The 13,379-nt window shown below is 43.6% G+C and overlaps 1 protein-coding gene across 3 annotated transcripts in view; it reads left to right on the top strand.

Annotated features, from left to right (window-relative positions):
* Positions 1-13,379, top strand: part of AGAP1 (ArfGAP with GTPase domain, ankyrin repeat and PH domain 1) — a 411,275-nt gene that overhangs the window by 58,204 nt on the left and 339,692 nt on the right. For all 3 annotated transcript variants that reach the window (XM_054974599.1, XM_054974592.1, XM_054974609.1), the window contains 2 exons: positions 2,319-2,460; positions 8,404-8,538. In XM_054974599.1, coding sequence (XP_054830574.1) covers positions 2,319-2,460; positions 8,404-8,538 — 277 coding nt within the window. The remainder of the gene's footprint in view (positions 1-2,318; positions 2,461-8,403; positions 8,539-13,379) is intronic.

Genomic DNA, 13,379 nt, shown 5'->3' with positions numbered 1-13,379 from the left:
ATGCTGCTAGAAACATTATCTTTTATATTCATTCTGCCGTGCGCACGCTTGCAATTCAGCGGTGTATGCTGCAGTAGTATGAGTTACATGGTAAGTCAAGGAGAAAGCAAAACGAGAGTCAAGGACTACACAAATGAAGCATGGCCCACCTCTCTCATGGTGCCAATTTCTTGACTTGGCTCTCCTGACATCCTGGCAAAGTGCCCTTGGCGAGGCACTGAAACCCAATCTCCAGTTGAGACTCTTGCATGTTCTTAAATGCACTCACTCCATCACAAGGGTGAAATGTGCAGAACTGATGATAAACCGCCTCTCATCAAATAATGAGCATGGATTGCAAGAAATCACAGAAGTGGATTGTGTTCTTGCTAACAGCTACTTGTCGTGGGCAAGCAGGGCGGATTGTTAATACTGCACAAAACGACTTTGCAGCAACAGCAGCTTGTAAGGATGGCAGGCAAGTCTCAACAAGACCTCACTTCAGAAGTTAAAGTTCTTCATTGATAAGACGCAATCTTTGTCAGGACTGGTGGCTACAGACAAACCTAAAGCAGATAAGGTTCCCGATTTTCCCTCCCCCCTCCTAACTTTCCCTGCAAGCCGGGAAACAGGCTGTGGGATTCATAGACTTCTCAAGGCCAGGCAGACAGAGAGAGATTACAGCAGTAGTCAACAACCACTTCCCATTCTCAGTTTTCCCACCCCAGGTATGAGTGAGTGACAGACCCACTACAACAGCCTCAGTATTAGCTATGACAAGTGACCCTGAGCACCGGACATAGCTTTAGTGTGATTTATAAGATGTGTGAAGTTGCCAATATGTCAGTGTAGTCCATTGCAAAATGTATTATTTCACTTTTAGAGAGTGCTAGGCGTACATAATCACTTGAATTTGCTTCTAATGTTTTCCTTTTAAAGAATGAAGAGAAACTGTTAACCGGGCTGATTCAGTTTGGCTGCCTTCCCAGGACAACATGGCTAAGTTTACACACTGTAAATTTAAACAAGTTTAGCTGTCTTATCCTCTACCTGAGGAATGATGGGAATCCTCTTTACCTTTCTAAAACAGCCCCTTGGGTCTTTGGGATAGAAGTAGTGGCAGTTTACCCTGGCTTAAAAATTTCTCCAATGCAATTGCAGTGACAGGTTGCTCTAGAGGGGAGGAGTGGGTGCTGTTGAGTCCTCCCAGCACACCTGCCTTGCTTCTTGAGAGGGAGCGCAAATACCCTCACATTGAACTTGGGAGATTACGCCCTTAAGGAGCAGCTTGTACATATTGTAGCTTTCTGGAGTAGAACAGGAAGGACAAGTGAATGTTTTTGTTTTTTCCCCCAACTAAGAAACTCATGGCTTGTTGTCTGCCTCAGTATAAAAAGTTATATATGTTTTCACCCCTGTGTGAAGACAGAATAGAATTGGAGAGCAGTGTTGCTCAGTAGCTGTTTCTGAAGTGTATATTATACTGGGCTAACTCCCATTCTGAGTGAATTTTATAAATTTACTTTTGATAAATGGGTATGTCATTCTCTAAAGTCAGAGAGCTGTTTTACATGACCGCCCCATTGCTCACCTCTGACTTACAGCTGAACGTGTGAATTGTCTACAATAAAAACATGGTTATGATGTGAGATCTGGTATGAAGGTTTGTTCTGAGTTGCTTGTTTTTCATAAAACTGTCAATAAACGGAAGCCAGTGAGTAAGATTCACTATACGAGACTGTGTGTGGGAGAATTTCTTTCAGTCCTTTCAGACAAAATAAAACAGTTCTTTCAGATGAAATAAAACAGCAGCTCTTAATTGGCCAAGAAAATAAGATGCTTACGTTCAAGTTCTGTTTGTTGCCAAGGAACACGTAAAGCCCCCAAACAAACATTCAGGAGCGAGACACTGAGGTGCTGCTAGCCTGCCGCCATGTTTTCTCTCCCCAATCCATATAGTCGAGTAAGATTCACTTATGTAGGCTGTTTAAGTAATATTGGTTTGTCTGATAACTGGTGAATAGTTCGCGCTCCAAGTGTTGTTTGACAGAGAGCATTATATGGTGGTAATCATGGAGCAAGGTCAAGAGGGTTATCACTGACTTTTTGTCTTCATACATCAAGGGTAATATTTAGAGTTTAGCTGTGTGGCAGCTTTCACTTAATAGTAACTTCTGTAAAGTCACACCAGCTCGTTTTTAGAAATGCCACCTCCGGGGGAATCATCTGGAGCCAATTTTTGTATCAGCGGCTTAATGGTAAGTAATATGTGCTTTAAATATCTTTGTTTAATAAATTAAAAATCTCACTGGATACTGCTGCTCCCCACTCTTTTGCAGTTTGCCATGTGGGTGGATGCCGTTATATTTGTCTTCAGCTTGGAGGATGAAATTAGCTTCCAGACTGTATTTCACTACTACACCCGTATGGTGAACTATCGCAACACTAACGAAATCCCAATGGTGCTAGTGGGAACTCAGGGTAAGTGGTAGCACGGCTGAGCTGCATATTTGTTCTTTCAGGTCATTTGTTTAATTGTTGGTCCATAATCACTGCTTTTAGAAAGAAGCCTTTACCGAGTTGTCAGGGCAGAAGTGGCTGTAGCCATGTCTCCCCAGACCAAACTTTCTTGGGACACAAATCACCAGGCATGTGTCATTGCTCTTCTCCCACTGTGTGGGTCTTTGAGCAGGAAGCGCAATATAAATGAAACACAGAAACCACCATGAAAGAGACAGAACTGAAAACCTGCCCAGCTCACATGAAGGGAGAGCCCCACATGCGAGAGGGTTCTGGCTCTCATGCAGAGAAAAATGGGCAGTCAGTGTGGTTGGACTCTGAATAAGAGATGCCATCAGACCAATCACCTAATCAAGGGAAGAGCTCAAACTTCCTAGGAAACTGTTATCAAGGATGGCTAAATCATTGGACATCAAGATCACTTGTTCCAACACTGAAATCTGCCAGAGTCTGTTCAAGTACCTCTCAGCATCCTTGGTCCTTAGGGATGTCACATCTTCTGGTCAGGGATGTTGTTTGATGCATTCCCCCAATCTCATTAATAATAATTAGGACAAACCCAGAAGCATGCTTACTGGCCCTGGTTTACCTCTCTCGTGATGATGTCAGAAGGGAGATACTCCCACCTGATCTGTTGCCATGAGATCAAACACTCCATTAGATCTTATCTTACCATGTGGGCTCCTTCAGATGCATGAAGGCCTTTTCTAAATCTATATAAAGAAGCAGAAATTAGGAAACTATCTACTAGTAAATCTTACTCATATAAATGGAACCATTTGTTCAGTGGTTACTCACGAGAACTTGATTCTCGAAAGCTTATGCTAAAATAAAATTGGTTAGTCTTAAAGGTGCTACTGGACTCTTTTTGATTTTGCTACCACAGACTAACACGGCTAACTTCTCTGCATCTATCACTTCAAAAGAGAGTTTAATTTACGACTTGTGAGTTGAATCATATGTTTTAGTATCTCTTGTTTTTGAAAGACACAGATTTGGCTGCTACTTCTGTTAAGGTTCATCTAGCAGTAGAAGCTGCTTTTCACAATAAATAAGGGGGAAATTAACTTTTGCTCAGAAAGAGTCTGAATGTTTTCTGAAAAGTTTGATTCTCTCCAGTTATGCTTTGGAACATTTAGCTACATGTTCTCGCCATGAAGGCAATGTTTTGAGTTGCAATTATGTTTGTATGCAAAGCGAGAGACTTGAGAACATTGAAATGTTTTCTTCAAATTCACAAGGTAGTTCTAACCAAAAATAGTTACCCAGTTTCATGTTAACTACCATGTTGTATATCCTGTATTTCCCCCTGATTGTAAGGATGGTAAGAAAAGTCTTCTACTCTTTGGATGTAAGAAGTAGTTAATCATTTTTACAAATGAAAAAATTAGAAAGGGCCTACACCTTTTTCATAATTACAGTAGGACTCGTGAAGGATGTGGGACACCTGCATCATCTATATCCTATTGGATTTTTATTCCTGCTTTTTTCCTAGGACATGTTATTAATTAGGAGAAATACAGTGCCCATAGTTCCTTTCTACAGAAGCTCAGGCATCCTCTGCTGCTTTTATGGAAGGGATCTCAGTGAGTCAAGCAGCAACCTGGTCCAGAGCTATATTTTATGAAGCATTGTTCCTTAGATGTCAGTGCTGGGTGGGAGGCAGGTGTTGGAAAAGCTGAGCCCAGGAACCTTGTGCCTACCAGCCATGGAGACAGAAGAGGGATGGCCTTTCATATATCCTCCTGGTTCTATCTTGCTGTGAGCTGTTCGTTGTTATGAGTTGCAAAGCATTCTCTCAGCAGTTCAGAGAAACAGAGGCAAGAGGCTGCGGCCTCCCAGCTCAAGGTCACATTACATGGATGTGCAACCCAACCCTTTTTTTTCTGTCCAAAGATACAGTCCTCCTTTAGACACCAGCAGCTCTGTGCAAATGAAAAAAGTCAGTCCAATCCCCTGCCCTCTCCCCTCCCGCCTCCAAGTTCTCGAAGGAAAAGCCAAGCAGAACGGATCCACTCTGGGGAGCTTGGGGGCAGGGGATGGGAAGGCATGTCAGAGCAGCAGGAGGACGTGAGGGAGAGAGTCAGGGAAAGGTTCTTGAAGCTGGCAAGCGGTGAGCAGCCACAGAAGGAGCTTCTGAGGCTGCCACCACCGCCACTACTCCACTATCCCGTTCTTAAAGATGGAAAAGGGAAACAGAGGGGAAGGCATCTCTGACTACAGTTCCCAGGTAAACTTGCGCAGACCTGCCACGTGTAATTTGTCATTTGTAGCTTTGCTCAGCAATCAGGTTGGCAGGGAGTGCTGCCTATCAAGGTTATGTGGACTACGGTTGAGGTTTCCACAGCGACAAAAGGTCTGCAGACATTCTGGGCCTATGTTGCCTAGGGAATCATTGGATCAGTGCCAGCCTGTCTGGCATCATGAAGCATTCACGAATCGAACGAATTGGCCCCAAAAGTCATGGATTTCGTGAAAAACGCGGCCCCACGAAACATGTTCTCACGATACACAAATTGGCCCAATTTGTCACAAAATTTGATTCGTATTTTGATTCGTGCCCATACCTACTGTTTAATTCAGCATAACTTGTAAAATAAAACTGAACTCTCACTTGTGTGGTGATTCTAGCACGGGGAACTTTGTTCCAGCAAAAATAAGAAGTCTTGTGACATTTGAAAGACCAATCATTTTTTTCAGCATAAAATTTCATGGACCTTCTTTGATACTGGTTAATAGATCCCCAGTTGGCAAGCTTTTATATATGGCTGTGGGGGTGGGGGGAGGCATTTTAACCAGCAAGAAGAAAGAAGTGATGTGTTAAGACCTAAAGGCATTAAGACTTTTTTTTTGTTACATGGACGAATTTTAATTCAGGTGTTGCATGCTGGAATCTCTCTTGGAAGGTCTTTTTATTGCAGTAGGATAACTTTTTACTCCGCCACAGAGACTCCTAGGAGAGTCAAAAGAATATTGCCATTTCTACATTGGCTTCTTGCCCATTTTTTCTTCCGCATACTGACAGACTTGCCTGTCCTATGGAGAGAGCGGAAGGGCATTGTTAACCGATTATGCCATATATGACATTGGAGGATGAGCAAGCAGATGAGTCCTAGGAGGTATGACTAATATTAGTAGGCTCTGTAGAAACATGCCTGAGTGCTGCAGGGCTTCTGCTTGTGTTCCAGTGCATTCAGCATTTTTTATGTGATCCACATTGGAAAAATTGAACGCTGCACCTTCTGAGCAAATGGAAGGGATAGTCCCGTTGGGCTATGTGCTCCAAGTAGCATCTTCCTTATCCCTCTGTCGCCCCTAGCAAATCCATGTACAATTTTTGGGCCACCGTTTTGCAGTGTAGAAGAGAAATACCCCCGTTAATTGCATCACCAATTGGACTAAACCTTGGGGTTATCACTTTATTTGTGCAATGTCTTCACTCTGACTTGCTCGCTTAAAGTCTCACTAAGGCAAGTACAAGATGAGATTAGGAACAGAGAGCTGGTTGCGTTGCTGTCTGCCCCTGCAAGTTTTGTTGCATGGATTGTCTGGAGCTGCTGAGCTGTATTAGATGAAGGGTGCTGCCATGGAAGTGGGAGGCACTTCTGGCTTGCAGATCCCCTCCTTAAAAACCTGCAGCCCTGAAAAGCTGTTCTGTAGGATAGCCCTAACCTCTGGGACTAATTTACAGGGGATGGGGAAGTGGGCATTGGCAGTCCCCGCACTATCCTGGATGTACTTTCTACTCTTGCAATGGGATCTTGGGACCCAGGCCTCTGTCCCCCTCAAGTGGCCAGACAGTGGCTGCCCAGGTACAGCCTTGAGACAGGCATCTTCTCCTCTCTTTGGCCCTGGCACGAAGTAAGCCTGGCTTCCACACGACAAATCTTCCTCTTACGCAGGGTCAGCAAACAGATTTTAATCTGAGTAAGAGGAAACAATGGGTGGTAGGTATTCCAAACTTTCAACTGTGCAAGGAAGAATTGAAGTATATAGGAAAGTGATCTTGACAGAAAACAATCTCTGCCCAGTGCATGCATTGGAAATTAGCACAATAGGAGAGAGAATCGCAGCGAGAACGGGTAGAAACAAAAGCAAGAAAACCCGCGATATACTGGCTAAGATGTAATAAGACAATCAATAGAGCAATAAAGCAAGGAAAACAATGAGTCCTTCTGTGGAAAATATTCTAATATAGAAATGTATAGTTCTGTGTCTGTCATATACAGTCTCTGTACCCAAAGTGAGTAAATTCTTAAAGTGCTAGTGCAAATGGGTGAAGGATATACACACTGGAAACAAAGAACACAAATAGTTAAGGTGCTACTCCTCAAAGAGTAATTATATTGCACATGGAAATATTAAAGTGCATGAATAGCAGCATATAACAAATTTAGTCTACAGAGCATATCCAACAATCAAACATAAGTCCAACAGTAAAGAAGGTCCAAAAAGCACTTATATCACAATGGTATTAGATGAAATAAGACTTGACACAAAGGTTCTTCATTAAGTGGCTGTGGAGAGTGTGAAGAGTCTCATAATAACTCTGACGGGATATCTAGATCCTCATTGGCCCGTTTCAATATCAATCTTTTTCAAAGAGTCACAGTCACTGAAATAATACGTAGTGTTTCATGTGTAGTTACATTATTTATTTATTTATTTATTTATTCAATTTATATACCGCCCATCCCAGGGCGGTACATATACAATGCATACCAAAAATTAACAATGAAAATGGTCAATGTGTAATTATACTCACAAGAGCAATCATGTTGCAAGAACACAGAAGTAACAACGTCAAGATTTAGTGAATTAGTTGCAAAGCTGCCCAAAGGCTCTCGATAGTAAAGCCATAAAGCTTCTAACAGTTGTATACAAACACGGCAGCACCTGATTCACATTCGCCAACCCCTCTTAAAGTGAAACTAACAAGATTTATTGCACTAGCCCAGAAAACAAGAGAGATCATTAGAAATACTCAACCCTGTAGGAATAAGGCATTTCAATTTGTGAATCCAGTAAGCCTCCCTCCTCCGTAAATCCTTAGTAATGACCTCTTAATTACTCTGCTTAGATCTATAGAGAATGGTAAACTGCATGTCCATTTCCTTATGTGATCGTGCTAGAAAATATGAGACCATCGGGGCTTCAGGTACCTGCTGCCTAATCCTCGATTGATGTTCCCTGAGCCTGGTCTTTATAGAACGAGTTGCGCTTCCCACATATAGAAGATTGCATTTGCATTTTATGAGATAAACCACATTCTTAGGGCTGCACGTCATACAATCAGACAGTTCTCTGACACCAAGCAGTTGTAAGTCTGTTTTGCTCATAATTAAAGGGCACATCTTGCAATGTCCACAGCGATGTAGTCCCTTCGGGAATTGTGAAGTATTGTCCTGAAAGTGTGGACTGGTGTCTGATCGTACAACAATGTCCCTAATACTGCGAGTCCTCCTAAAAGCAATTAGAGGAACTGCTTCCAAGTTCCAGCATCAGACATTGAGTGATTCCGCACACGTTGGATAATGCACTTTCAATGCACTTTATCAATTGTTTGAGGTGGATTTTTTGTTCCGCACACGAAAAAATTCATTCCAAATGATCTATAAAGAGGATTGGAAGTGCATTATCCAACATGTGCGGAATCACTCTATATTGCCAAAGTCCCGTCTGCTCCCATTGCAATGAGCTCATGTATTTATTGCTGTAATTTCTGGCCTTCAGAAGTTGCACAGAGAGTTTTAAAATAGCAGCTAGCAGAAGGAGGTCTCTGAAGTACACCCAGGATTCTGATTTGCTGATTTTTAAAATTATATTAAAAACTAATTGGTTTGGGATTTTTTTTTTGTCTTGGGGTTAAGGACTTGCTGAAAAATGACTTCTGTTTTTTTGTAGATGCTATAAGTTCCAGTAATCCTCGTGTCATCGATGATGCTAGAGCACGGAAACTGTCAAACGAATTGAAAAGATGCACTTACTACGAAACTTGTGCTACTTACGGTTTGAACGTGGAAAGAGTCTTTCAGGATGGTAATGATCCATTTTCTATGCAGTATCTTGCCACATCCAGTCGAGCTTTAATTTCCATTCTTAAACTGAGTGATAGAAAATTATTACCTGAGTCTAACAATCTGTGTTTTCCTCTGATGCTGATCTCGTTGCATTATAAACTATAATACTGCCCCCCGGTCCATTTCTGTGTGTGAAGGAAGGGACAATTGAAATAGGTGCTGTGTGTTAGGCTATAATCAAAGATACTGAATACTAGAGTCCTGCAAGCAATGCCCCCATGTTGAAAGTCTTTGTGTCCCATTCTTCATGTCTGCTCAAATGTCTTCAGTGGGGCTCACTGCCATGTAACTATGCACTGGCTTTGCCGGGAATGGAGGCAGAGAGGAAGGTGCTGTTGGGCCTCTCTCCTTCCCTGGTCTGTTTCAGCTCTTTTGGCAAAAATGTAAATCTGTTGGTTGCTCCAGAAGCTATTGGTGGAAGAAGCACTTTCTTGGTACAGAAAGTTACAGTAGTTGAGAGGAGAGATTGATGGAAGAAGCGTAGGAGTTGTTACTCTGCCTTTCCTTCTTGGAGAAAGCGTGAAGTGAGCAAAGGTTGCACAGTTAGAAGGGGGATAAGGCCCAGTGAACAGTGGAACTCCCTTCTGCATGAATGTGTCTGGGAGCGGATGTCAGTCAAGGTTTAGTTTTCGTGGAGATGGGCAACCTCTGCTTGGGCTGTAGTGTTTCACTCTGCAGGCATGTTTGTGGAGACCCTTTCGTTTCATGCTCTTTTGTACAAAGCAGGGAACATTGTCCTTCTCTGGCTCCTTCCTTCCAAGGTGACACATACGTAGCTGGTGGAGGAACATCACTGTCAGGTGCACACTAAGATAGATATGAAATCAAACGTGTCACATGCTTAAGCTTTAAGTGCTTTTCGTGGTTTGCAGTGGTCTCCACAGGACGTTACCTTGAGCAGGAAACACGGTAGAAGGAAAAATGGTGTTCTAATGGAGTTCATACTGTCCTTAAGAATTCATATTGTTCGAGAACTAGTTTCTAGAACTTCCTCTAGCGTGCAGGGAGCCACCTTTGTGCTGGAAAGTATGCTGTGAATTTTGATTGTTGCATTTCATGCAGCATGATTCAACTTGCTTCTCCTTATGTGAATTTTAGTTCAATATGTAGTGTTTATACGATGCAAACCTGGCTTTCTGTGGCCATTCTGCTAGGCATTTTGTGGATACAGGCATCTGTACCCATGACTGCTTGGGTTCTCTTGGCATAGCACATCATTCCCAGAATGTCATCGCGGCACAGTTGGGTTTCAGGGATCATTTTTGATCATTGCAGCCAAGGACAAGTTATTTGGAGGAACATGTCCTTCCATGACTGTGCTTGACCCTCACCTGCCTTGGCTTATTTATGCATTCATACCCCACCTTTCCTCCCAATGGAGACCTGCGCCTGGTGGGGACTCTGGAGTGGCAAAGGCTGTACTGAGGAAGGCACTTGAACGAGAGGTGGTTGTAAAACTCCAGGCTTTTCTTGAATAAAATAGGTCAGTTCTCTAGGAAGCAAAAAACGGGAGCCCTCCAGTGGAAAATAGAAGAACTGATAATCAAATGTCTCTCTGATGCCAAACAAAACGCACAAGTCCCTGAAAAAGCCTGAGAGCAAAGGAAAACGTAGCAGCCCTTAGACAAAAAACACTGGAGATTTATGTTAGGTAATGCACTAAGTAAAGAGTGAGTATCAGCCCAAAGTTGTAGCCTAGTGACATTTCCCTGGTTCTTCCTCGTCCCACTGAAGTACCCATTTCTTTAGCAGGCGGATGTTTAGTTTATCAATGAAAATGATTTTTGGTAATGTTCGTCTAAGGACTGCTACATTTTCCTTTGCTCTCAGCCTTTTAAGAGACTTGTGTGTTCTGCCGGGCATGTGATCAGCTATGGATTGTTATATTTTCCACAGGAGGGGGGTGGGTCCCAGTTTTTGCTTCTTCCCCCAGCATGCCAAAGGATCCACCTGGTATCAGCCAGCCACCCCCTGTGTCCCCGCCCCCTTGCTTTTTATCACCCAGCCTGATGAAGAGTTCTGGAGAATTCAAAAGCTTTCATGCTGTGTTGTCTTACTTCATTCGATCTTAAGAAATGATGCTGACGTGGCTCTTGTTTTTGGATGTTGCTGTGGGTAAACAGGGCTGCCTACTTGCTTTTGTCTACAGTAGATTTTAGGGTGACCTTGGCTGCTGTTAGCCATTGCAGGCTGTGGCCCTGCCCCTTCACTGTAGGTTCAGATTTTGGTATGAAATGAATCTTAAATGGACAATGTTAGCGCAAACTGGACAATGTTAGCGCAGATAGGACGTCTAAACCTGATTACGATTAGGAAAGGAAATTTGCATGCCATAGGGAAGAGGTTGGGGGGGAGAAGACGTTCCATTCGTGGCGTGGGCTACCTCATCTTTGTTAACCGTGGCTAAGGAAGGGGCAGAGATCATCTCTGCATCTGGCCCGGAAGCAATGCTGGGCCTGAGGCGCTTGTGTGCACATTGGTGGGCGTTCCACAGAGTCTGTGGCAGACCATCTGTTTTGGGCAAGCACAAATGAAACAAGGAAAGTTTTGAGTTAAATTTTTGGTTAGACGGTCCTTTACTGCAGTTTAACAATGCAAGTGGTGGCTTGTATCTGGTGAGTTGTCAGTGGAATTCTCCCTCCTTCCTCTCTGCCCTAACCCTTTCAGCCCCAAGGAAGATGATTCCCGAGGGCCTGTGTAATTTGGGGGGCTGCGGTGAGGAGGGAGAGGGGAATGGAATCACCTGCTCCTTGGGTTTTTTAATCGGCGGAGCTGTGCTGCTGAACAGAGGCAGGAAGGGTGATTCTGCTGCCCTCCTGCAGCTCCAGAGGGAAATACAGGAAAGTTGACATTCCCTTGACTCTTCCTTTGAGTTTGTGCCTCTTATGTTGCCCTCACTCCCAATTATGGGGCTTGGGAGACAAACATCTGCAGCTTGGAATGCTTGACCACGTTACGAATTGAGCGCCGTGCCTTCCAAAAGTTTGTGCCTCAGATCGTAAGCTCTGAGACTCAGTTCCTCCATTCCAGGCAGCTTGATGCAGCAGCAGCAGCAGAAACGTAGCTTTTCCAGGTTGCCAGAAGCCTGCATGCCCAGTAGCCACATGAAGTCGGGAGACGTGCAGTTTCCAGGGCATCTGGCACCAGTACTGACATTTTGAGCATCCTGCCATTGTTGGGAAAGATGATGGGAGGCCTTGAGCAGGAGTGGAACAGATGGTGGGGCAGATTTCATGGCATTCGTATTATTATCATCATCGTCGTCATCGCCGTCATCTGTACTCACTGTGGTCTGAGTGTGACAGGTTCCGAACCCAGAACTGGCCTAAACAAGAACCCAAACTATTTGCCTTTTCTGAATTCTTTTGAAAGAAGGCGAAGTTTGCCAAATTCATCTCTGAAGAGACAAGGGCAGTCTGATTCACTGAGAACAGGATTTGTACCTATTAAACTTCTTATTGACATTATGGCAATACTGGCAGGTCCTTCAAAAGAAACAAATATGAATAAAGGACAGCCATCAAGTAAGTGCTTGAAGTCAGATAGGATTCTTTTTCCTGCCTGTATCCCTTTCTGTGATGTACAGCAGATAATTCAGAGGCAAGCCCACTAAAATAATAATAAAATATTACAGCATTTCTGAGTCACGGATTATGCTTATTTCTCAGCAGAGTGATATATGTGGGCATCTTAATTACATGCTTTAAAAAAACATGTGCAGAACAGCTGATAACAGTTTCTCCATGACCACTGTGCAACTTTCGTGTCACTTTCATGGACTATATAGGATCTTTATTTGGAGATTGTAGAAGTTTTTTTTTTTTCTCCGTTTGATCTCTCATACTTTATTTTAATTTGTATATGCTTGGGCCTGCTTCTGAAAGGAGCCTTACGCCTTGAGGCAGAAACAGCTCCTCTCAGCCCCCTAGAGCCATGCCCCATTTGCGGCGCAGGTCTTCAGGCATCCGTGGTTTGATTGCCATGACTTTTTAGAAAATACTTGCGGCCATCACAGGCTGCTCTGGTTACTCCTTGGCAGACAGCGAAAGCAGGACGCTCTTAGGCTGCTGACATTTACAGTGGGCTGTAGGTGAAAGCCTCTGTCAAAGCATTTAAGATCTGTTCCTGCATTCACCAGGAGCCATTTTTTAGCTCTCCCCCACCCCACCCCACATCAGAAAAGGAAGGCACCAGACTACTGGGTGTGACCTTTTACTGTGAGAATTTAGGATGATCTTTACAGGTCCCTCAAAGAACTAATCCCAGCCACTTGTGAAGACACCAGACAGGTTTCTTTACATATCACACATCTTGGGCCTAGAGACCCTAACTGCAGGAAGTCCTACAGCCATCTTCAAAAACACCTGAAGGCAATTGAAACCACGGCATGAATTGTGGGGCCAAGGACAACAATCTCCAGCTCTTTTACAGGCATTTCGATGAGGCTGTCGTGTTTCTGTATCGGTGCACTTTGAACCACGAGTACACCAGCAGTTCTAGCATGTGATACCTTATCTATGGAAGTGAGGGATCAGTTATTTCTCATGTGTCATTGGTTGTGGTCAGAGTAGACAGGGAAGGCCCCAACTGAGGAGGCAGGTTTAGTTATGAAATATTGTTATGTTGATTAGATTGGCCAGCACCCTGTAGTCTTAGGATAGGGAGAAGGAACCAAGGTAGATACGATTCAGGCACCTGGGGAGGGAACTCTCTTGGTGCTACTGGTCACTGTTTTGAACCTTTATGCTGACCAGCAGAGGAGAATGGCTTTGATTGGTGGCATCACTTGGTACAGGGCAA

This window comes from Eublepharis macularius, chromosome 1, assembly GCF_028583425.1.
Source record: "Eublepharis macularius isolate TG4126 chromosome 1, MPM_Emac_v1.0, whole genome shotgun sequence".
Taxonomy (NCBI): Eukaryota; Metazoa; Chordata; class Lepidosauria; order Squamata; family Eublepharidae; genus Eublepharis; species Eublepharis macularius.
This window is presented reverse-complemented; position numbering and strand designations above follow the sequence as displayed.